The following is a 23549-nucleotide window of genomic DNA, read 5'->3' as shown; positions in this document are numbered from 1 at the left end:
CTCCTTAGGAAGTGGAGGTGTTGCTGTGCTTTCTTGACAAGAGGTGGTATTGAAGAGCAAAGTGAGATCGTCTGTTATGTGTACTCCCAGAAACTTGGAGCTCCTAACTCTCTATGGAGGAACTGTGTTTGTGCAAAGAGGAGTGGTTCCACCTGCATCTTCCTAAAGTGCACAGTCATCCCTTTGGTCTTGTCCGTGTTCAAGTTGTTGTGCTTGCACCAGCCACTCTACCTCCTCTCCGTACATTGACTTGACGTCATTGTTGATGAGGGCAACCACTGTTGTGGCATGATGGTTCAATTTGAACTGGATCTTGCAGTGCAGTCATGTGCCAGCAGCTTCAACAGCAGTGGATGGAGCTTGAGTTCAGTGTTTAAAAATGAGTGCTACTGATGCCGATGTCTCTTGGTTGGTCTTGTATCAATTTTCACAGAAAGGTTTAGGATTCTCACAAAATGCCTTAGTTCCTCTCCATGAAAGACAACTCGCCTTTAAGTAGGTGCACTAAATAGGAACCCTTGAGCAGAACTTTGAAGTTACTTCAAGTAAGATACTGCACAGTAAGTTCCAACTCAACAAAAGAGGCAAATGTCACGCTGATTTTCATAAGCTGGCAGATGAATAAGTTTTGAGGTTGAGCTTCTGGCCTTAGTAAAAGGATCTTTTAAGTTGCATGTCAGAAAAACGCTTTCTTCTAAAATAACCATAATTGTGAAAATTGTATGTTGCTTAAAAAATTGAATTTATCACCACTTCACTTTCTGTAAACTAGATAATTTAGACTGGAATAGTACAAAAGTAACTAAAATTCAGATTTTAAAGACATTCATTCATTTTACTCTAAACATTTTCTGAAATATGGTGCTACAAGATTCTTAGTGGTTTCACTCTTGTCGTCACTTGGGTTATTTCTGAGCTGTGAAAATAAAACAATGCAAAGATTATGTATGGTGTTCAATTGCTAGTTGTTATATTGTAAAAATAGTTGTTCTCAAACTGCTATTCTGGAATCAAATGGAAAAATTAATGCAATGTAATTAAAATCTGCTTGTCAATTTGCAGCTCAGTGTGTTTTTTTTAAAATTTCAGGTAAAAAATAAATGTGATCCCCATGGGTTGGAACATGGTGATGAAGTAAAATTTGGGGAAACAGTATTATCATTCCACATCCATCCTGGAAGTGAAACATGTAATGGCTGTGAACCAGGCCAGGTTATAGCTCACCTGCGCCTCAATAAAAAAGAAGAATCTGTAGGTAACTGAATGTAGTTAATTTTTCAGGTTATTTTTATTGCTTTGTGTATTCCACCCTGGCGCTACTTAGATGCGTTAGTTTTGGAACTAATGATGCACTGTTCTCCCATATTTGTGATTATCTTGTCAATTGAACTGACAATATTGAATTTGCTTTGGGGATCTCAATAGAAATGACTGCTTATGTTTTTTTGAGTTTTTCAAAAGTCTAATAATGTTCTGCATAGAACAGTAAAGAAAGAAATGAACCATTATTCAGGCTACCTTCTGCAAAGATTCAATCGTAGTTATAAAATCTTTTGTTTTCTTTAGTCAAATTTACAGTATATTGTTTACTGTTAGCAGGTATCACTAGTTCAAAATGTCAGTTATTGTTGCAGTAATCTGAGGTGGAAGTCATGAGCAGAATTAAAATTGGCAGTTTCTTGTCAATGGGTTACAGCATTCTTATTTGCATACCAAGGTTGGTTTTAATCCTTATGTTTTGAAATCAGATTTAATCACAGTGTGTGTGTAGGAGCCCAAGAGTGTAATTCTATATTGTTAGAGAAGGTAAGTAATGGCAGTTGGTTCTCTTACACCTTTTAAGATTATCCAGAAGCACATAGGTGTATTTAACAATAGAGGTTTTCCAGTAACATTGTTTCTGGTAAGATGTTGGCACACTTGGACAAGGTAACTTCTACGGGGCCAACCAAGGTTGTTACTGTCTTTTATAAGTATATTTTTTATGATCGCAAGATCCTGCTGGACATTAAGAACTTAAAGTACTATAGGGCTACCCCATCAGCAAGATTCTCATTGGCAGAGGAACAGAAGGAGCTGGATTTGGTGCAAATTGTGCTGCTGCCTGCATGAGAGAGGCGTTGGAGTGAGTGTGCAAAGAAGGTATGCAGTCTTAACAGTGAGTGCCCATGTACACCCATGATTGTGTAGCCAAGTTTCCATCGAACTCAATATATAAGTTTGCTGATGACACCACAATTGTAGGCCGTATCTTGGGTAATGATGAGTCTGAGTACAGAGAGGAAATTAAGAACCTGGTGGCATGGTGCAAAGACAATAACCTATCCCTCAACATCAGCAAGACGAAGGAATTGGTTGTTGACTTCAGAAGGAGTAGCGGACCGCACGACCCCATCTATATCGGTGGTGCGCAGGTGGAACAGGTCAAAAGCTTTAAGTTCCTTGGGGTGAATATCACAAATGATCTGACTTGGTCTAACCAAGCAGAGTCCACTGCCAAGAAGGCCCACCAGCGCCTTTACTTCCTGAGAAAGCTGAAGAAATTTGGCCTGTCCCCTAAAACCCTCACTAATTTTTATAGGTGCACCGTAGAAAGCATTCTTCTAGGGTGCATCACGAACTGGTATGGAAGTTGTCCTGTCCAAGACTGGAAGAAGCTGCAGAAGATCGTGAACATAGCCCAGCACATCACACAAACCAATCTTCCATCGTTGGACTCACTTTACACTGCACGTTGTCGGAGCAGTGCTGCCAGGATAATCGAGGACACGACCCACCCAGCCAACACACTTTTTGTCCCTCTTCCCTCCGGGAGAAGGTTCAGGAGCTTGAAGATTCGTACGGCCAGATTTGGGAACAGCGTCTTTCCAACTGTGATAAGGCTGCTGAACGGATCCTGACCCGGATCTGGGCCGTACCTTCCAAATATCCAGACCTGACTTGCACTACCTTACTTTCCCTTTTCTATTTTCTAATTATGATTTATAATTTAAATGTTTTATTATATTTACTTTGATTTGTACTTAAGGGAGCACGAAGCGCAGAATCAAATATTGCTGTGATGATTGTATGCTCTAGTATCAATTGTTTGGTGACAATAAAAGTAAAGTAAAAGTATCTCCCATTACAATTTCTCCAGCATAATTTTCTATCGGTCCTATATCTACTCTCACCTGTTTTTTACTCTTTATATACTTGAAAAAGCTTTTAGTATCCTCTTTGATATTATTTGCTAGCTTCCTTTCATAGTTCATCTTTTCCCTCTTAATGACCTTCTTAGTTTCCTTTTGTAAGCTTTTAAAAACTTCCCAATCCTCTGTCTTCCCACTAATTCTTGCTTCCCTGATGGGGGATAGGGAAGGAGGATAGTGAAGTGATAGGTGAAGCCAGGTAGGTAGGAAAGGCTGGAGGAGAATGATTCTGATAAGAGAGGGAAGTGGACCATGGGAGAAAGGGAAGGAGGGGCACCGGGGAAGGTGATAGGCTGGTGAGAAGTGGTAAGGGGCCTCAGTGGGGAATAGAAGAGAGGAGGGGAGGGAATTTTTTTTTTACCAGAAAGAGAAATTGATATTCATACCATCAGGTTGGAAACTACCCGGACGGAATATAAAGTGTTGTTCCTCCACCCTGAAGGTAGCCTCATCACGGCACAAAAGGAGGCCATGGCCCAACACGTCGGAACAGGAATGGGAATTGGAGTTAAAATGTTTAGTCACTGGGAAGTTCTGCTTTTGGTAGATGGAGTAGAGATGCTCAACGAAGCAGTCTTCCAATTTATAACAGCTCACACTAATGTAAAGTAGGCCACGTCAGGAGCACCAGACACAATAGAAACAAAAACTTGAACAGTTATAGGCTGCAATCCAAACACAGTATTTGTTTTAAACAGTGCATTTCTTACAGTTCTTCCCTTCAGGTTTCCACATCAGGTCTTTACCTCTGCTTCATCTCTGAAGTATTACCCTAACTGTTACAGACTGGTAAATAATACGTGTATTCAGCCTTTTATTGTTACAAATTATTTCACTGACATAACCTTGAGCTCCTTGAGTTTACTAGTACTAAAATACAATTTACAGAACTACAGGCTCCCTTTTTTCAATGACAAAATAGCCGTGCTATTTTAATTGATATTTGGATGGAGTTATTTGGTGTTTAGAATCGTGCACAAGTAGGCCCTTGTTCTTTTAAATCAGGTATTCCCAACCCGGGTTCCGTGAACCCCTTACTTAAGGGGATTGGTCCATGACATAAAAGTGTGAGGAACCACTGCTTTAAGTATACTCCGAGAAAATTATCTGCAGTTTGTGAAGTTAAATGAAAAAGGATTACAAACTTTTATTCTCATTCATAGGTTTATTCTTTAAAGGTGCCTTCAAAATATCTACATTTATTTTATATGGGTCATTATAATAGAGCATAGGTGTCAAACACAAGGCCCGCGGGCCATATCCGGCCCAGCGTACAATTATATCCAGCCCGCGAGATCATTTTAGATAGATCTATTATTTTAATTATTAATGGCCTGGCGATATGAAACGCTGATAACACAAACTACAGATCCCATAATGTAGTGCAACAGCTGCCGATAGGCTACCCGGGAACATTCCCGCGTCAAGCGTCTGTTGCTGTATACAACGCTATTCTGAAGTCAAAGCTAACCCCTAACAATGGCGAAGAGAAAAGTTGATTCTGAAAAAAGAGTCTTTCAAAACTGATGGGTTGCTGAGTATATGTTTACTGACATTGCCGGTAAACCTGTGATTCAGAGTTTGCCGACATTCCTTATCATACAGAGGTGCGTTGGCTGAGTCGGGGAAAAGTTCTCAATAGAGTTTTTAAGCTCAACAAGGAAATATGTCAGTTCATGGACAGTAAAGGAAAAGACTCCACAGTTTTGCGGGATGAAAAGTGGAAATGTGAGTTGGCGTTTCTGGCTGACATAACAACACATCTCAGCGTCTTAAACCTTCAGCTCCAGGGACGTGACCGCATGATCACTGACATGTATGATGCAGTGAAGGCATTTCAAGTGAAGCTGCTCTTATGGGAGACACAAATGCACCAGTGCAACTTGCCTCATTTTCCCTGTTGCCAAGTAATGTTGAACCAGGTCGGCGCAATGATGTTCCCAAATGCGCACTTTGCTGATAAACTGAGCGCACTTCGCACTGAGTTCGCACAGCGCTTTGGTGACTTTGAAGCATAAAAAATTAATTTCGAGCTGCTTCGCAACCCATTTGCCGGCGACGTGGAAACTGCACCTGTACAGATCCAGATAGAGCTGCAGTGTAATGGGACACTAAAGGCAAAGTACGACACTGCAGGGCCCGTACAGTTTATTCGCTCCATTCCTGAAGCAATGCCTCAGCTCCGTCTACATGTGGCTCGAACCTTGTGCATGTTTGGTAGCACATATCTGTGTGAGAAGCTTTCTCAGTGATGAAGATTAACAAAACATCACACAGGAGTCGTCTCACTGATGAACACCTGCAGTCCATCCTGAGAATCTCCACAACACAGAACCTTACACCAAACCTAAACGAACTTATTGCCAAGAAAAGATGCCAAGCATCCAGCACTGACAAAACGGCATAAGAGCAAAGAAAACTGAGTGTTTTGATTTGTTGTTGTTTTAACTTTTGCTGAAAAGCACAAATTTTATTTATATTTTCAGGGTTTTTTTGCAGCATGCTCATATTTCTAACTTGTATAATACTGACAGGAGATATTTTTATGGAGAGCAAAATATTTAAGTTATTTAAAGTTTTAGTTTATTTTTTCTGGAATAATATTCCTGTCTGTTTTTATTCATATTTATGTTCAAAAAATGTTTAGTTTTAGTGTGTTCAATAAATGTTTATCCTGTTCGGCCCGCGACCTAAAGTGTGCTTTGAGTTTTGGCCCCATGTGTAATTGAGTTCGACACCTCTGTAGAGGTATATGGTACTTGGTAAGAGATGTCCTTCCTTGCTGGTATTTAGCACTGTAAAAAAAAAATGAGGCACCATGTAATTTGACTTAAATTTTGATACTTCACTGTAAATGGTGCAATGCAAATACCAAACAACTGGAAGCTCAGTATTAGGTTTATAGACAGAACTGGAAAATGATTGTTTAATCCATATTAAAATTACCAATGGTATTACAGTAGCATTAAATTATTGATGTTAGTTAAAATTGTACATTTTAAGTTTATTGATGGAGTTTTAAATTATACGTTTAATAGAATTTAATTATTTGTGTATTTTTAAGTTCTTGCATGTGGTATACAGTATCAAGTTAATGTTTTGTGGAATTTAAAACCTTTAAATTTTGTGTTCTATAAACTATTGTAGCAGTTTTACTGGAGAAACTTTCCTTTAAACTTACAGTAAGTAAAGTTCTTTTTTCACTTATTTAGCTTTATTTTTGTGCCTTATTTAGCTGTTCCAGTGCTGAGCAAGGAGGAGAAAGATAAGTTACGGCGTCATGAGTTAAAACAGATTCAGGTCAAGTATGGATTACAGGTGTGTTTTTTGTCAACTTATTTCTGAAAGTATAATCATTAAAAGAAATGCTTGTTCTGCAATGTTTTTCCTACCTTTGCTACAAAGTTTAGCTCTCCAGGTTTATTTCTTTATCTGATCCTCTTTCCTAAACTGAACACAGTACTCCAGATAAAATCAGATCAAGACAAAGCTGCTTCATATTCCGTACCCTATACAGCTCCCAACCCTTTGTTCACATGAATGATTATTAAGGAGACATTGGATAGGCTGGGCCTGTTTTCCTTGGAGCAAAGAAGGCTGAACAGTGATATGATATAGGTATATAAAATTATGAGAGGCACAGATAAATAGCCAGAATTTGTCTCCCAATGGAAGGATTGTCAAAAAACAAGCGGGCATAGTTTTAAGATAAGAGGACGGAGGCATAAAGGGAATCTGAGGGGTGAATTTTTCGTACAAATAATCGCTATGTAAAATGAGCTGCCAGTAACAACACTGAAGAGACATTTGCACAGGTACTTGAAAGAGCAAAACATAGTGAGTTTTGCTATTAATGCAGGCAAGTGGGATTACTACAGATGGACATGATGCTGGGCATGGACATGATTGATACAGCCCTTTGGCCCACCATTTATGGCTCTATGAGTATAATATCCAGGATGTTTATGTAACTGGAGTGTCTATAATACCAGTTCTTTCTGAAACGTGTGTATTATCTAAGCAAGTTAATCTCCATAAATTTATTTGTCGTCATTTATTTAGAATAGTGCATATGAAAGAGGTAACTCAATGAAGAATTTGATATATAAGGATCGAGCTGCAAAACGTAGGCAGGAGATTGGAAGTGATGGCATTTTCAAAAGAGATGATGCTCCTGCTTCAATTCATATGTAAGTATAAGATTATAAGTCTGCAACTAAAAGAGGTAGAAATTTTATAAATTCCTCAAAATATATATAAGCATGGAATACAAACAATACAACTAAACCTCAATTTTAAATATTCTTATTGTCCAATAGAAATAATGTCACTAAGTGTACGTACTATTTTATCAGGTAGCATTACTGTTGTAATTCACTAGACGTCCTTTTATATTGCACTTTGAAATTCTTTTTTGAAGAAGTTGATCGTCAAAATAAGCAGTCAACATAACTGAAGACCCCCCCCCCCCCCCCAACCAGACATTCTCTCTTCACCCCTCTTCCATTGGGCAGAAGATGCAAAAGCCTGAAAGCATGTGTCACCAGCCTCACGGACAGCTCCTCTCTGCTGTTATAAGACTATTAAATAAGACCATAAGATGTAGGTGTATATTTAGGCCATTTGGCCCATTGAGTCTGCTCTGCCATTTCATCATGACTGATACATTTCCCTTTCAGCTCCAGTCTTCTGCCTTCTCCCCATAACTGTTCATGTCTTGACTAATCAAGAATCTATCAACGTCTGCTTTAAACATATCCAGTGACTTTCCTCCATAGCCACCAGTGGCAACAAATTCCACAGACTTCCCACTCTCTGGCTGAAAAAGTTCTTCCTCATCTCCATTCTAAATGGGCGTCCCCCTATTCTGAGAATGTGCCTTCTGGTCCTAGACTCCCTCACCATAAGAAACATCCACTTTATCGAGGCTTTCAACATGTGATAGGTTTCATTCTTCTGAATTTCAGTGAGTAGTCATCAATCAGTCCTCATGGTAACGCTTTCATTTCCAGAATCATAGTGGTGAACCTCGTCTGAACCCTTTCCAATTTTCAGCACATCCTTTCTGCTCACTTTTGCTGAGTATAGAGCCTCTGACAGTTGATCAACAATTCCCGATGTTTGCTTTTCTCTCTCAACGCTTCAATCAGCAGCACCAGTTAAGAATTAGCCTCTGTACAAGGCTACGAAACCTCGGAACCCTGAAGGCGTGCTCATCTTCTAGGCGGTGTCCTTGGGATATCCAAAAGTGGCCAGTCATGACTCCCCAGGAGTGGGTCCCACCACAGCAAAGATCAAAAGTCTGAGTGTAATTCCAGGTCAGGGTCTTCAACAAAACCCCATCCACCCTGAAAAGAAAAAAGAGAGCTGTCACAGGTAGAAATTAAGCGATTTTCATAGATGAACATGAAGGAGTCACTATTGAGCACTCTACCGCCAGGACTTAAGAACTTTTTAAAAGCTATTATTAATGCTTTTTGAGATAGTGATTTAGATGCATATCATATTTTTTACTGAGTTAAGTATTGTATGTAATTAGTTTTGCTACAACAAGTGTATGGGACATTGGAAAAAAAGTTGAATTTCCCCATGGGGATGAATAAAGTATCTATCTATCTATCTATCTATCTATCATTGTAACTCTGCATTGTCTAGCTTAGTGGTCACCAACCTTTTGAAGCCCAAGATTCCATACCTCGGCCTTAGTGAAAGGCAAGATCGACTCCAAATCGATTAGTTACATGCATGCGCACCAGGGCAGAAAAGACTGGAAGTAAAACCCTGCAACCTGGAAGTAGAAATAATGTATGAACACCAGGGGTCACCATCCTTTTTTTGCACCGCGGACTGGTTTAATATTGACAATATTCTTGCGGACCGGCCGACGGGGGGGGGGTGGTGTTAAACACGACCAGAATACAGCGATACTTGAAGCAGGTTCCTTATGTCCAGTCTATTCCGCAATTTAGTTTACGTGGCTCTCAGCACTTACCTGCTGTCCTGCTTGCTCACGTTTTTAACGCCAGAAAAAAACTCAGCAGGTTTGTATTTAAGTGCAGGGTGCTTGGACTCAGGGTACCAAACAGTTTTGAGGGCTTCATTGTCTCATTAGACATCCTCTCGCTCGCCGCCTTGGCCTGGTGCATCTTTTCCTGTACCGGGGTCGCGGCGGTCACAGTCTGGAGAGAGCGAGCGAGCGAGGAGTGCAACAGGCCTGCGCCTGCCCACCTTGTAGGATTTATCAGCCAACAAAAGTTTGTTTCAGTAGATCGCAGTGAGGTAGCTGCTCTGCTACTTACGGAACCCTGAGCCCGAATTAGATCGTCTGCAAATATTTTAGCACCGGGTTCCCCATGAACATTTGGTGTGGTAAACAGATTTAGAGGCGGCGCCCATCTGTCTGTGCTCCAGTCCAGTAGCAATAGCACTTCTCACCGGCCGCACAAAGCGGCCGGTTACCCGAGGCTAACCAGATCCCTGACGCGCTTGGGTAATGACCTTGCATGGGTTCAAGTTCAACAGTGGGCATGACAGGGAATGAGGAAAGGTGCAGCTGACTCATATTATTTCCTTGCGGCCCAGTGGTTGGGGACCAGCACGTGGCGGGAGAGCTACACGCATGCGCACTGGGCAGAAAGAACGGAACTAAAACCCTGCAACCCAGAAACAATCTCTCAACAGTATTTGTGTATTACTTTTTCATTCTTTTTTCGGGATCTTCTGGGAAAGTAGCAAAGATCGACCAGCCGATCGCGATCGACGGGTTGGCGACCTCTAGCCTAGCTGATCCCCTAGGGGACTCAACCACAAGCTGCTCTTAAAAGCCATCTTGCAGGCATTGTACAAATTTCCCCACTTGGGATCGAGCACCAAAATCATTGTACCTATCTACCTGCATATTGCAACCCCTCATAACTAACATAACATTACTCTTTTGACGTGCCTTTTCTATTTGCTGTTGTAAATTGTAGCCCACATCTTTGCTAATGTTTGGAGGCCTGTATATAACTCCCATTGGGGTCTTTTTACCCTTGCAGATTCTTAGCTTTACCTACAAGTATTCTATACCTTTTGAACCTATGTCACCTCTTTCTAAGGATTTGATTTTATTTTTTACCACATAGCCACCCCACCCCTTCTGCCTACCTGCTGTCGCTTTGATACGATATGTACCCGTGGATGTTAAGCTGTGATATTCTTTCAGCCACGGCTCAGTGATACCCACAGTGTCATACCTACCAATTTCTAACTGTGCTACAAGTTCATCTACCTTATTCCGTATACTGCATGCTTTCAAATATAACACCTTCTATCCTGTACTCATCATCTTTTTCAATTTTGGCCCCCCCTTTACATTGCAACTCATCCCATTGACTGCAATTTTGACCTGTCATCAGTCAGTCCTTGCTAGTTGTTCCCTAGTACTATAAGATGAATTTGTGATCTCACAATGTACTTTGTTATGACCTTAAGAACATAAGAAATAGGAGCAGGAGTTGGCCATCTGGCCCATCGAGCCTGCCCCGCCATTCAATAAGATCATGGCCCCATCTACATGCCTTTTCCCCATAACCCTTAATTCCCCAACTATGTAAAAATCTATCTAACTGTATCTTAAATATATTTAGTGAAGAAGCTTCAACTGCTTCCCTGGGCAGAGAATTCCACAGATCCACCACTCTCTGGGAAAAACAGTTTCTCCTCATCTCTGTCCTAAATTTTCTCCCCTGAATCTTGAGGCAATGTCCCCTAGTTCTAGTCTCACCTACCAATGGAAACAACTTTCCTACTTCTATCTTATCTATCCCTTTCAAAATGTTGTATGTTTCTATAAGATCCCCTCTCATTCTTCTGAATTCCAGCGAGTACAGTCCCAGGCGACTCAATCACTCCTCATTGGTTAATCCCTTCATCTCTGGAATCAACCTGGTGAACCTCCTCTGTACTGCCTCCAAAGCCAGTATATCCTTCCTCAAGTATGGAGACCAGAACTGCACACAGTACTCCAGGTGCAGCCTCACCAGTACCCTGTATAGTTGCAGCATGACCTCCCTGCTCTTGAATTTGTTGGCAATAAAGGCCAACATTCCGTTTGCCTTCTTAATAATCTGTTGTACCTGCAAGCCAACTTTTTGTGATTCATGCACAAGCACTCCCAAGTCCCTCTGCAGAACAACATGCTGCAATCTTTCACCATTTAAATAATAATCTGCTCTTCTATTATTCCTTCCAAAGTGGATGATCTCGCATTTACCAACATTGTATTCCATCTGCCAAACCTTGGCCCACTCACTTAACCTAACCCTCTGCAGACTCTCCACCTCCTCTGTACAATTTGCTTTTCCAGTCAGTTTAGTGTCATCAGCAAATTTTGCTACGCTACGCTCAGTCCCCTCTTCCAAATCATGAATTTAAATGGTAAACAGCTGCGGGCCCAGCACCGACCCCTGTGGTGCCCACTCACCACTGACTGCCATCTGGAGAAACATCCATTTATACCAACTCTCTGCCTTCTATGGTTAACCAATCGGCAATCCATGCCAATACACTTCCTCCGACTCCATGTATCCGTACCTTATTTATAAGTCTCTTGTGCGGCACCTTATCGAACACCTTCTGAAAATCCAAGTATATGACATCCACCTGTTCCCCTCTATCCACTGCACTCATTATGTCCTTAAAGAACTCCAGTAATTTTGTCAAACAGGACCTGGCCTTTCTGAATCCATACCTTGTCTGTCTAATGGAACCACTTCTTTCTAAATGTTTGCTATTTCTTCCTTAACGACAGCTTCAAGCATTTTCCCGACTACAGATGTTAAGCTAACTGGCCTACAGTTGCCCGTCTTTTGCCTACATCCTTTTTTAAAAAGTGGCATGACATTTGCTGTCTTCCAATCTGCCGGAACCTGCCCAGAGTCTGGAGAGTTTTGGTAAATGATTTCCAACACGTCTACTATAACCTCCGCCACTTCCCTCAGCACCCTGGGATGCATCCCATCAGGACCAGGGGACTTACCTACCTTCAGGCCCTCTAGTTTGCTCAGCACTATCTCTTTAGTGACAGTGATTTTATCGAGTTTCTCACCTCCCATTTCATCCATAACATCATCCTTTGGCATGTTAGACATGTCCTCCACTGTGAAGACCGACACAAAATAGTTGTTCAAGGCGTCAGCCATTTCCTTATCACCCAATATCGATTTCCCCTTCTCGTCTTCCAAGGGACCTATGTTGACTTTAGCCAACCTCTTCCATTTTATATATTTATAAAAACTCTTGCTATCTGTTTTTATATTTTGTGCTAATTTACTTTCATACTCTTATCTTCCCTTTCCTTATTTCTTGTTTAGTTGTTCTTTATTTTTTAAAGTTTTCCCAATCCTCCAGTCTCTTTGCAACTTTGTACACATGAGCTTTTAATTTGATACTACCTTTTATTTCCTTAGTTATCCAAGGCTGGCTCTCCCCACACCTACTGTGCTTACTTTTGACTGGAATATACTTTTGTTGAGCACTGTGAAAAATCTCTTTGAAAGTATTCCACTGTTCCTCAACTGTCCTACCAAATAGCCCGTGCTCCCAATCTGCATTAGCCAACTCCTCCCTCATCCTGTTGTAGTCTCCCCTCTTCAAGCATAATACACTGTTTTTAGATGTAACTATTTCATCCTCCCATCTGTAAGCAAAATTCAGTCACACTATGATCACTCTTTGCAAGAGGATCCCTGACTACAAGATTGTTAACCTTACCTGTCTCATTGCACAGGACAAGGTCCAAGATAGCATTTTCCCTTGTAGGTTCACTAACATGCTGCTCGAGAAAGCCATCACGGATGTATTCTATGAAGTCCTCCTCAAGGCTTCCTTGACCAACCTGATTCACCCAATCTATGTGGAAGTTAAAATCCCCCAAGACAACTGCCGTTCCATTCTTACAAGTTCTTACCTTGCCCCTTATTGTTTACCTGCATTGTACATTCTCTCCGCTGTTAGACTTTACCTCTTACTATTTCAGTGCACTGTGTAATGATTTGTTCTGGCTGAATGGTATATAAAACCAGCTTTTCACTGTATCCCAGTACATTTGACTATAAACCAATTCTAAAAAATAAATTGCAAATGACTGTTCTGCTTTTTAGATATTTATTACTAAGGTACATCGTATCAGCAGGAGAATCACCTGTTTAGAACTAAAATTTAGAGAAAAAATCTTTCACATGGATGGTTGAAACATTTTGGAATTCACAAACAATAGCACTGCTCCAGCAATGCAGGTTCGATCCTGGTTTTCTAAGTGTTATCTATATAAAATTTGCACATTCTCTATTTCCCTCCGATAATGATTTCATCTTCCCTCCCCCCCCCCCCCCCCCCTCAATATTACAGAAATTTTCTGTAAATTTGGCTACTGTGAATTGTCCCTCCTGTAGATGGGAAGGGGGTGGGAAGGAATTGTTGGGATACAAAAAAATGAGCAGTGGGATTATCTACTCTGGGTAGACTCAATAACCTATACAACTTCCTTATTACAGGAAAATGAGAAAAATATAACTCCTGACAACAAACAGCAGGAATTCTCAACCAGAGTGTTTTTAAAGCCTGAAAGCAATAAGGATGAGGGAGGGAAAATGAGACAAAAACAGAAAATGCTACAAAGGTTTAATGAGCTGAAAATTTCACATCTTCCACAACCGTTGGTTGACCTGTTGAGTTTTATATTTCCACCATTTTATTTGCAAATGGACAGCTATATTAGAAACAGAAAACCTACGCACAATACAGGCCCTTCAGCCCACAATGCTGTGTCGAACATGTACTTACTTTAGAAATTACCTAGGGTTACCCATAGCCCTCTATTTTTCTAAGCTCCATGTACCTGTCCAGGAGTCTCTTAAAAGACTGTCGTATCCGCTTCCACCACCGTCGCCGGCAGCCCATTCCACGTACTCACCACTCTGCGTTTTAAAAAAAACTTACCCCGACATACCCTCTGTACCTACTTCCATGCACCTTAAAATTGTGCCCTCTGACTCCATTGAATAATGGAGCAGGTCTGAATGTCTGTGGCTGAATTCTATTCAGTTAGCATTTGTATGTTACTACTAACTTCAAAAAAAATTAGAAACCTTTAGCCTTCGTGCTCCTACTTCCCTGCTCAACCTTTAAGTCATAGAGAGGAATTTATTTCAGGTAGACCTCGTAGAGTACAACATGTCGGTTTTGCACACTATGGATCAGCACCTAAGAACTGGTAATTGGACTCTTTTGTCTTGGAAGACATTGACCATTGATATTCCAGCTTTACCCTTTGAAACTAAAGTACCCCATTACATTTTAGAATTGTCTTGTAGCTGAAGTTCTAGGAAATTAAGTTAGCAATTTAGACAAAATTCAGATCAGTAGTAATGAGAGAGATGTAACTAATCTAAATAGATACAAAGCCTGAGTTATTGATGTTGGAGGATCTCTTATTTTTGTGCATCTTACCAAGAACATTGTCCTGGCTCTACATAAATTACCTTTTCCAATATGTTAGCTATGAATACAGGTACATGATGTCTTTTTAGGAACCTGTAGCACCTTACAAATAGAATCAGTTAATACTAACTTAGTGACATTTAGGTAACCATTACAAGCAGTTCTACATATAATCTACAATTGAAATTAAATGTAAATTTTGACACTCCAAACTAGTAAGTTACTTTCTCATCAATAGAATTTACACATTTAGAGGTTTGATGACTTAAAACTTTATTCATTTTAGGGAAATCTGTGATGACAACAAAGGACGAAAGATGTTGGAAAAGATGGGCTGGAAGAAAGGAGAAGGACTTGGTAAAGGAAGCTGTGGAATTAAAGAGCCGGTAATTTTTTTTCCATCTAGAAAACACACGTTAAAGTAAATGAATTAACCAGCTGAATAGTGATCTGCTTACTATTACTAGTGATCTAATAAGTGAGAAGATACATTCAGTGCACCTTTCACTGATCACTTACAGGTAAACCTGCCATTAACTGCATTGTATGCATAGGGTTTGGCATCATTGCTATACCAAAACATCCATTGCCTTAGCTTATAACCTAGTGATCAGTCTCCGTTGTCAAGAGAACTAGCAGGAGTTTTACAGAAATAAAAAGCAGTTGGAGAAATAAAGTAAAATTGATGTAGAATATTTATAAAAGTTTAGCTAAAGTTCATATAGATAAAATATTTTAACTGTTTGAACTGTCTTCTGCCGTAATTGTTCTGTTCAAATTTATTTTTTTATCTAAGTACATATATGTCACCATTTACAACCCTGAGATTAATTTTTTACACATTCATAGAAAATACAAAGAAACAAAAAAATTAAATAAGCAATAAATATTGAGAAATGAGATGTAGAGTCCTTGAAAGTGAGTTCCTAGGTTGTGGGAACAGTTCAGTGTTGGGGTGAGAGAAGTTACTCCCTCTGGTACAAGAGCTGATGGTTGAAGGGTAATAACAGTTCCTGAATCTGATGGTGTGGCTCTTGAGGCTCCAGTACCTCCTTCCTGATGGCAGCAGGAAGTTTTATTTTCAGTTTATTTATTGTTTCCTTTTTTATAATTGCACAGAGTATTAGGGATGCCAGGCAGAATAGATGAATGCTCCTCATGCAGGATGTGTGAAGGCAGGGAGATTTTCAGTGTCCCTGATGACTTCACCTGCAAGAAGTGCATTCAGCTACAGCTTCAAACACTCCATGTTAAGGAGTTGTAACAGGAACTGGATTGACTCTGGATCATTCAGGAGGCTGAGGAATTGTTAGACATGACATATAAAGAGGCAGTTAAACCCAAGGTGTAAGATGCAGGAAATTGGGCGACAGTCAGGAGTGTGAAAGGGGTTAAACAACCACTGCAGACTCCCCTCAACAATGGGTATACCACTTTGGATACTGTTGGGTGAGATGACTTAGCAGTGGGAAATCACGGCGATCATGTCTCTGGCACAGACTCTGGCTCAATGGCTAAGAAGGGAGGGGGGGAGAAGAGATGAGCTTTGATGATAGGGGAACAGAAAGGAGGCTGTGTGGATAGGAATGAGATTCCCAGGTGATACGTTGCCTCCTTGATGCCAGGGTCTGGGACATCTCAGATCAGGTTCTCAACGTTCGTAAGTGAGCAGTCAGAGGTCATGGTCCATATAGATACCAATGACATAAGTAGAAGAATGATAAGGTTCTGCTAAGTGAGTTCAAGGAGTTAGTTGCTTAGTTAAAAGTACAGGACCACCAGGGTAGTTATCTCAGGATTGCCACTGGCTACATGCTAGTGTGGCCAGAAGTAGGAAGCTCATACAGTTGAACATATGGCTAAAAAGTTGGTGCAGAGGGTCGGCTTCAGGTTTTTGGATCATTGGGCTGACTTCCAGGGAAGGTGGGACCTGTACAGGAGACAATTTTCACCTGAACTGGAGGGAGATTAATATCCTAGTGAGAAGGTTTGCCAGTACTGGATGGGTGAGCATTGGGTGGGGTAGTTTATACTAGAGTTGCAGAAGGATGGGAACCAGAGTGCCAGAACAGATAATGGAGTGGTTGTGGAGAGAAATGATAAGACCTCAGGAAAAGTCAGGAATCATAAGGTTGAGCATGGTTGGACTAATGTTCTGAAACGTATATGTAGGAAAAGCAGATGAGCTCAGAGCATGGATCAACATATGGAATTATGGCATTGTAGCCATTAGTGGGACTAGGTTGCAGGAGGGGCAGGTCTAGCAGCTCAATGTTCTGGGGTTCTATTGTTTATAGACATGGTAGAACAGGAGGGATTAAACGGGGATGAGTGGTGATACTAGTCAGGAAAATGTCACAGCAGTGCTCAGTCTATTCAAACTGGGGGTCTCGTCTTGTGAGGTTTTATGGCTGGAAGTGAGGAATCAGAAAAGTATGATGATGTCCAGTCCTTGTACACCTCCGTCACCCCATCAGGAGGGCCTCAAAGCTCTTTGCTTCTTTCTAGACAACAGACCCAACCTGTTTCCCTCCTCCACCATTTTGGTCCATCTGGTGGAACTGGTCCCCACTCTCAATTTTTTTTTCTTAGGCTCCTCCCACTTCCTTCAAATCAAAGGTGTAGCCATGGGCACTCGCATGGGTTTTAGCTTTGCCTGCCTTTTTGTTGGCAACATGGAACCTACATTGGTTCCAAGCCTACATTGGTATCACTCCCCAACTTTTCCTACCCTACATTGATGATTGCATTGGTGCTGCTTTCTGCATCATGCTGTGCTTCTCAACTTCATCAACTTGGCCTCCAACTTCCACCCTGCCCTAAAATTTACCTAGTCCATTTCTGACACCTCCCTCCCCTTTCTCAATCTCTCTGTAACTCGAACTTATATAAACCCACTGATTCTGACAGCTACCTGGAATATACCTCTGCCCAACCTGTCACTTGTAAAAATTCCATCCCCTTCTCTCAGTTACTCCATCTCTGCTGTCAGAATGAGGCTTTTCATTCCAGAACTAACCAGGGGCTTTCCTTTCTCCTTACCATCTCTTCCATTTTGTGCATGTCTACCTTCAACCTATCTTCCCACCACCCCAACAGGGATAGGATTCCTCTTGTCCTTACCTACCACTCCACTAGCCTCTGTGTCTGGCACACAATTCTCCATAACTTCTGCCAACAGGATCCCACCATCAAGCACATCTTTCCCCTCTCCCCCACTTTCTGCAGGGATCACTCCCTGCACGACTCCCTTCTCCGTTCGTCCATCCCCACTGTTCTCCCTCTTGGTACTTAGCCTTGCAAGTGGAACAAGTGCTATACCTGGCCCTATACCTCCTCCCTCATTCAGGGCCTCAAACAGTCCTTCCAGGTGAGCCACCTGTGAGTCTGTTGGGGTCACCTACTATATCCAGTGCTCCAGACATGGCCTCCTGTACACTGGTGAGAGCCGATGTAGATTAGGTGACTGCTTCGTCAAGCACCTGCACTCCATCCGCAAGAAAAAGTCTGATCTCCTGGTGGCCACCATTTCAATTCTAACATGTCAGTCCATGGTCTTCTCTACTGTTGTGATAAGGCCACACTCAGGCTGGAGGAGCAACACCTTGTATTCTGTATGGGTAACCTCCAACCTGATGGCATGAACATCGATTTCTTGAACTTCCAGTAATTACATCCCCTATTCCTATTTTCCCCTTTTCACCTTATTTCTTTACCTGCCCATCACCTCCCTCTGGTGCTCCTCACCCTTCCCATTCTTTCATGGTCTTCAAACTCCTGTCAGATTTCCCCTTCTCCCAGCCCTTTATCTCTTTCACCAATCAACTTCTTAGTTCTTTACTTCACTGCTTCCCCTCTCCCAGTTTCAGGTATTACCTACCACCTTGTACTTCTTCTTTCTCTCTTCCCACCAACTTCTTGCTCTAACTTCTCATCATTTTTTCCAGTCCTGATGAAGGGTCTCTGCCTGAAATGACTGTTTACTCTTTTCTATAGGTTCTGCCTGGCCTGCTGAGTTCCTCCAGCATTTTCTCTGTGTCTACGCCCACCTTAATGAGGCTATATTGTAGACTCACTGCGGGATAGAGAGGAACAAATTTATAGGCATCACAGACTGTTGCAAGAAACACAAAACCATAAGATAGAGGAGCCGAATTAGGTCAATTGGCCCATCGAGTACACTCTGCCATTTCATCATGGCTGATCCATTTTTCTTCTCTCTCCAAATCTCCTGCCCCTACCCCCATCCCCATATCCCTTCATACACTGACCAATTGAGACTCTATCAGCATTGGCCTTAAATATACAAAGGCCACAGTTGCCTGTGCCAACAAATTCCACAGATTCAGTACTGTCTGGCTTAAGAAACTCCTCCTCATCTCCATTCTAAAAGGACACCCCTCTATTCTGGGTCTGTGTCTTTTGGTCTTAGGCACTCCCACCAGAGGAAACCTCCACATCCACTCTTTCATCATTCGATAGGTTTCAATTAGGTCACCCCACCCCCCAGTTCTTCTGAATTCCAGTGAATGCAGGCCCAGTGTCATCAAATGCTCTTCATATGACAATCTGTTTAATTCTGGAATAATGTTCATGAACTTCCTTTGAACCCTCTCCAGTTTCAGCACATCCTTTCTCAGATAAGAGGCCCAAAACTGGCCTCACTAGTGCTTTATAAAGACTTGCTTTTATATTCTAGTCCTCTTGAAATGAATAAACTATTGCATTTGCCTTCCTCACCACAGACTCAACCTGCAAATTAGACCTTTGGGGAATCACTGCACAAGGACTCCATATAACAAAAAAAGAACTGTGTGGAACACCACTAGTCACTGGCAGCCAACCAGAAAAGACTCCCTTTATTCCCTCTCTTTGCTTCCTACCAGTCAGCCACTGGTTTATCCAAGCTAGAATCTTCCCTGTAATACCATGGGCTCATAGATTGTTACGCAGCCTCGTGTAGAACCTTGTCAAAGGCCTTCTGAAAATCCAAATACACAACATCCAGCAATTCTCTATTGTCTATCCTGCTTGTTATTCAAAGAATTCCAACTGATTTGTCAGGCAAGATTTTCCCTCGAGAAAACCATGCTGACTAAGGCCTATTTTATCATGTGCCTTCAAGTACCCTGAGACCTCATCCTTAATATTCTCCAGCATCTTCACAACCACTAAGGTCAGATTAACTGGTCTATAGTTTCATTCCTTCTGATCCTCTCCCTTCTTGATGAGTGGTGTAACATTTGCAATTTTCCAGTCTTCTGAAACCATTCCAGTGTTTAGTGCTTCCTGAAAGATCATTACTAATACTTCCACAATCTCTTCTGCCACCTTTTTCAGAACTCTGGGGTGTACACCAACTGGTCCAGGTGACTTACCTATCTTCAGACCTTTTAGTTTCCCCAAGAATCTTCTCTTGAGTAATGGCAACTTCACACACTTTATGATCCCTGACATCTGGAACTTCTACCATACTGCTAGTGTCTTCCACAGTGAAGACTGATGATAGTTCATCTTCTCTTTCCACAGATGTTAAATCAGCCTGTGAGTTTTCCCAGCATTTTAATTTTGATAATATTTTCTGACTCTGCTACGCACTATCACTTCACTTAACTGTTTCAATTGATTGGTTATCTGCTTCTTTTCTCATCTTTGATCACCATGGAATAAACTTGGTTTCAATTACCTCAGCCACTGCCTCTGGCTACGTGAATTCCAGTCAACACATTAACCTTTATGTTTAGTTTTTGCTCTCACAATCACGGGTTTCCTCAACTATTTCAATGTTCTTTTTCTCTCCACCTTCATTCCATACTGAGATTTGTTCTCATTGTGATGCACCAGAATGTTTTTAATACCATTCTTTAACGTTAGTCATATTACTGACTGACTCCATCTCAAACCTGCCCTGGCACCTTTTTAATCATCAAATCAAGTCGAGTTTATTTTCGCATACACACACACACACATATTTATTAATTACACTGTGAAGGATACTAGCAGTACAGTGGAAGTTCCCGGTGTCAAGGGTCATGAAGTGTGTGTAGTTACCATTACTAGAAGTTTCTTGGGAATACTGATGCAAAATAGTCCATTCGTCCGCCATTTCCTTGTCCCCCAATACTACCTCTCCAGCATCGTTTTCCAGCAGTCTGATAACCATGCTTCCCTCTTTTTTTATAATATGTATCTGAAGAAACTTTTGGTATCCTCTTTAATATCATTGGCTAGCTTACTTTTGTATTCTATCTTTACCATCTTAATGACTTTTTAGTTGCCTTCTGCTAGTATTTAAAAACTTTCCAAACTTCCAATTTCCCACAAATTTTTACTCTATTATATGCCTTGACTTTGGCTTTTATGTTGGCTTGTTAGCCACGGTTGTGTCATCTTGCATTTAGAATACGTCTTCCTCTTTGGGATGGATATATATATATGTGTGTGTGTGTATATATGTATGTATGTGTATATATATGTGTATGTGTGTATATATGTATGTATGTGTGTATATATATGTATGCGTGTATGTATATATATATATATATATATATATATATCCTGTGCCTTCCAAATTGCTTCCAGAAATTCCATCTGCTGCTGCTCTACTGTCATTTCGCCTTTTCCCCTCCCCCTCCTACTTTCAAATCTCTTACTATCTTTCCTTTCAGTTAGTCCTGACAAAGGGTCTCGGCCTGAAACGTTGACAACGCTTCAACCTATAGATGCCGCCTGACCTGCTGCGTTCCACCAGCATTTTGTGTGTGTTGCTTGAATTTCAGGCATTTGCAGATTTCCTCGTGCAATGTTCTTTTCCAATCAGTTCTGACCAACTCCTCTTTTCATACCTCTGTAATTTCCCTTTACTCCACTGTAATACTGATATATTTGACTTTAGCTTCTCATTCTCAGATTTCAGGGTGAATTCCATCATATTATGATCATTTACCACCTTAAGATCTCTAATAAATTCTGGTTCATTGACGAACACCCAACCCAGAATAGCTGATCCCCTAGTGGGCTCAACCATGAGCTGCTCTAAAAAGCCATCTCATCTGCATTCCAGAAATCCCACCTCTTAGAATCCTGCACCAACCTGATTTTCCCAATCTACATGAATATTGAAATCCCCCACGACTATTGTAACAATGCCCTTTGGCATGCATTTTCTATCTCTTGTTGTGACATGTAGACCACATCCTTACTACAGTTCGGGGGTCTGAAAACACCATCCAACCCTGTGTTAACTCTTTGTAATAACTTAATTTCATTTTTCACTAACCGAGCCAACACCACCCATTCTGCCTTCCTGCCTATCCTTTCAATACAATGTGTATCTTTGGACATTAAGCTCTCAGCTATAATCTTCTTTCAGTCATGCTTCCAACATTATACTTGCCAATCTGTAACTGCTGCATGTTCGTCGACCTTATTCGGTATACTGTGTGTATTTGAATATAACACCTTTAGTGCTGTATTCATTCTCATCAGTCTCTCCTTGCTGAGAGTCTTACTACACGTTGGCTTTGTTTGTAAACCAACTACCTCATCGTCAGCACTATCACCCTGGATCCCACCCTCCTGCCAAATTAGTTTCAACCCACCTGAACAACTCTAGCCAACCTGCCCACAAGGATATTGGACCCCCTTGGGTTCCAATGTAAACTGTCCCTTTTGTATAGGTCATACTTTACCCAGAAGAGATAGCAATGACTCATAAATCTGAACCCCTGCCCCAGTTCCTCAACGATACATTCACCTGTCAAATCATGCTACTCTTACCCTCACTGGCATGTGGTACAGGCAGCAATCCAGATATTACTATTATTGTGATACCTTTCCACTATTGACTGGAGCTCCCATACTATATAAGGACTTGATGGGATAGTGTTTGTCAAATGTGTTCAGGAAAATTTCCTTAAATTGGCACATAAAGTCTCAACGAGAGAGTGTGCAATACTTGATCTATTAGGGAATGCAACAGGGCAGATGCCAAAAGTTTGTGTACAGGAGCACTTTGCAACTAGTGATCATAATGCCATTAGTTTCACGGTAATTATGGAAGAGCATAGGAATGAAATAGTCCTTGGAATGAAATTCGAAACTGGAGAAAGTTCAGTTTTGATGGTATCAGAAAGGATCTGGTAGTTCTGGATTGGGACAGTCTGTTTTCTGGCAAAGGCATGTTTGGTAAGTGGAAGGCCTTCAAAAGTAAAATCTTAAGAGTACAAAGCTTGTATGTGCCTGTCAGAATAAAAAAAGATGATAACGGATTTCGGGAACCTTGGTTTTCAAGATAGATTGACGCCCTGGTTAAGAAAAGAATTGAGTAGTATAAAAAATGCAGAATACTTAAACAAATCAAGAGAGGTAAAAGAAAGCATTAGTTTGCTCTCGCAGACAAGGTAAAGTAGAATCCTAGGGGCTTCTTGCATTAAGAGCAAATGGATAGCAAGGGATAAAATTGGTAATTTGTGTATCGACCCAGAGGAGATGGGGGAGATCTTAAATGGATTTTTTGCATCTCGGGTGATGAACACAGTCCATAGATGTGAGAAGCAGCAGTGAACCTATACAGATTAAAGGAGGTGGTGTTTGCTGTCTTGAGGCAAGTTAGGGTGGATAAATCCCCAGGACTTGACAGATGTACCCCTGGGACCCTGTATGAGGCAAGAACAGAAATTGCAAGGGCCCTGACAGAGATATTTAAATCATCCTTAGTGATAGCCAAGGTACTGTAAGATTGGAAGATAGCGAATATTCTGCTGGTTAAGAAAGACTCTAAGAATATACCAGGAAGAGAGGCAAGACTGCGCTGGCGCGTGACATCAGCCAGTAGAGCGGGAAAAGTTTAAAAGAAGACCACCGTATCCAGCGGGC

General features: G+C 41.2%; 1 protein-coding gene across 5 annotated transcripts in view; it reads left to right on the top strand.

The window, feature by feature from the left end:
* The window catches only part of aggf1 (angiogenic factor with G patch and FHA domains 1), a 73061-nt gene that overhangs the window by 44224 nt on the left and 5288 nt on the right, over positions 1-23549 (top strand). For all 5 annotated transcript variants that reach the window (XM_073048249.1, XM_073048244.1, XM_073048248.1 and 2 more), the window contains 4 exons: positions 1090-1255; positions 6427-6509; positions 7254-7381; positions 14959-15058. In XM_073048249.1, coding sequence (XP_072904350.1) covers positions 1090-1255; positions 6427-6509; positions 7254-7381; positions 14959-15058 — 477 coding nt within the window. The remainder of the gene's footprint in view (positions 1-1089; positions 1256-6426; positions 6510-7253; positions 7382-14958; positions 15059-23549) is intronic.

Source organism: Hemitrygon akajei, chromosome 6 (genome assembly GCF_048418815.1).
Source record: "Hemitrygon akajei chromosome 6, sHemAka1.3, whole genome shotgun sequence".
Taxonomy (NCBI): Eukaryota; Metazoa; Chordata; class Chondrichthyes; order Myliobatiformes; family Dasyatidae; genus Hemitrygon; species Hemitrygon akajei.
The sequence above is the reverse complement of the archived record's forward strand: the minus strand, read 5'-3'. Positions and strand labels throughout refer to the sequence as shown.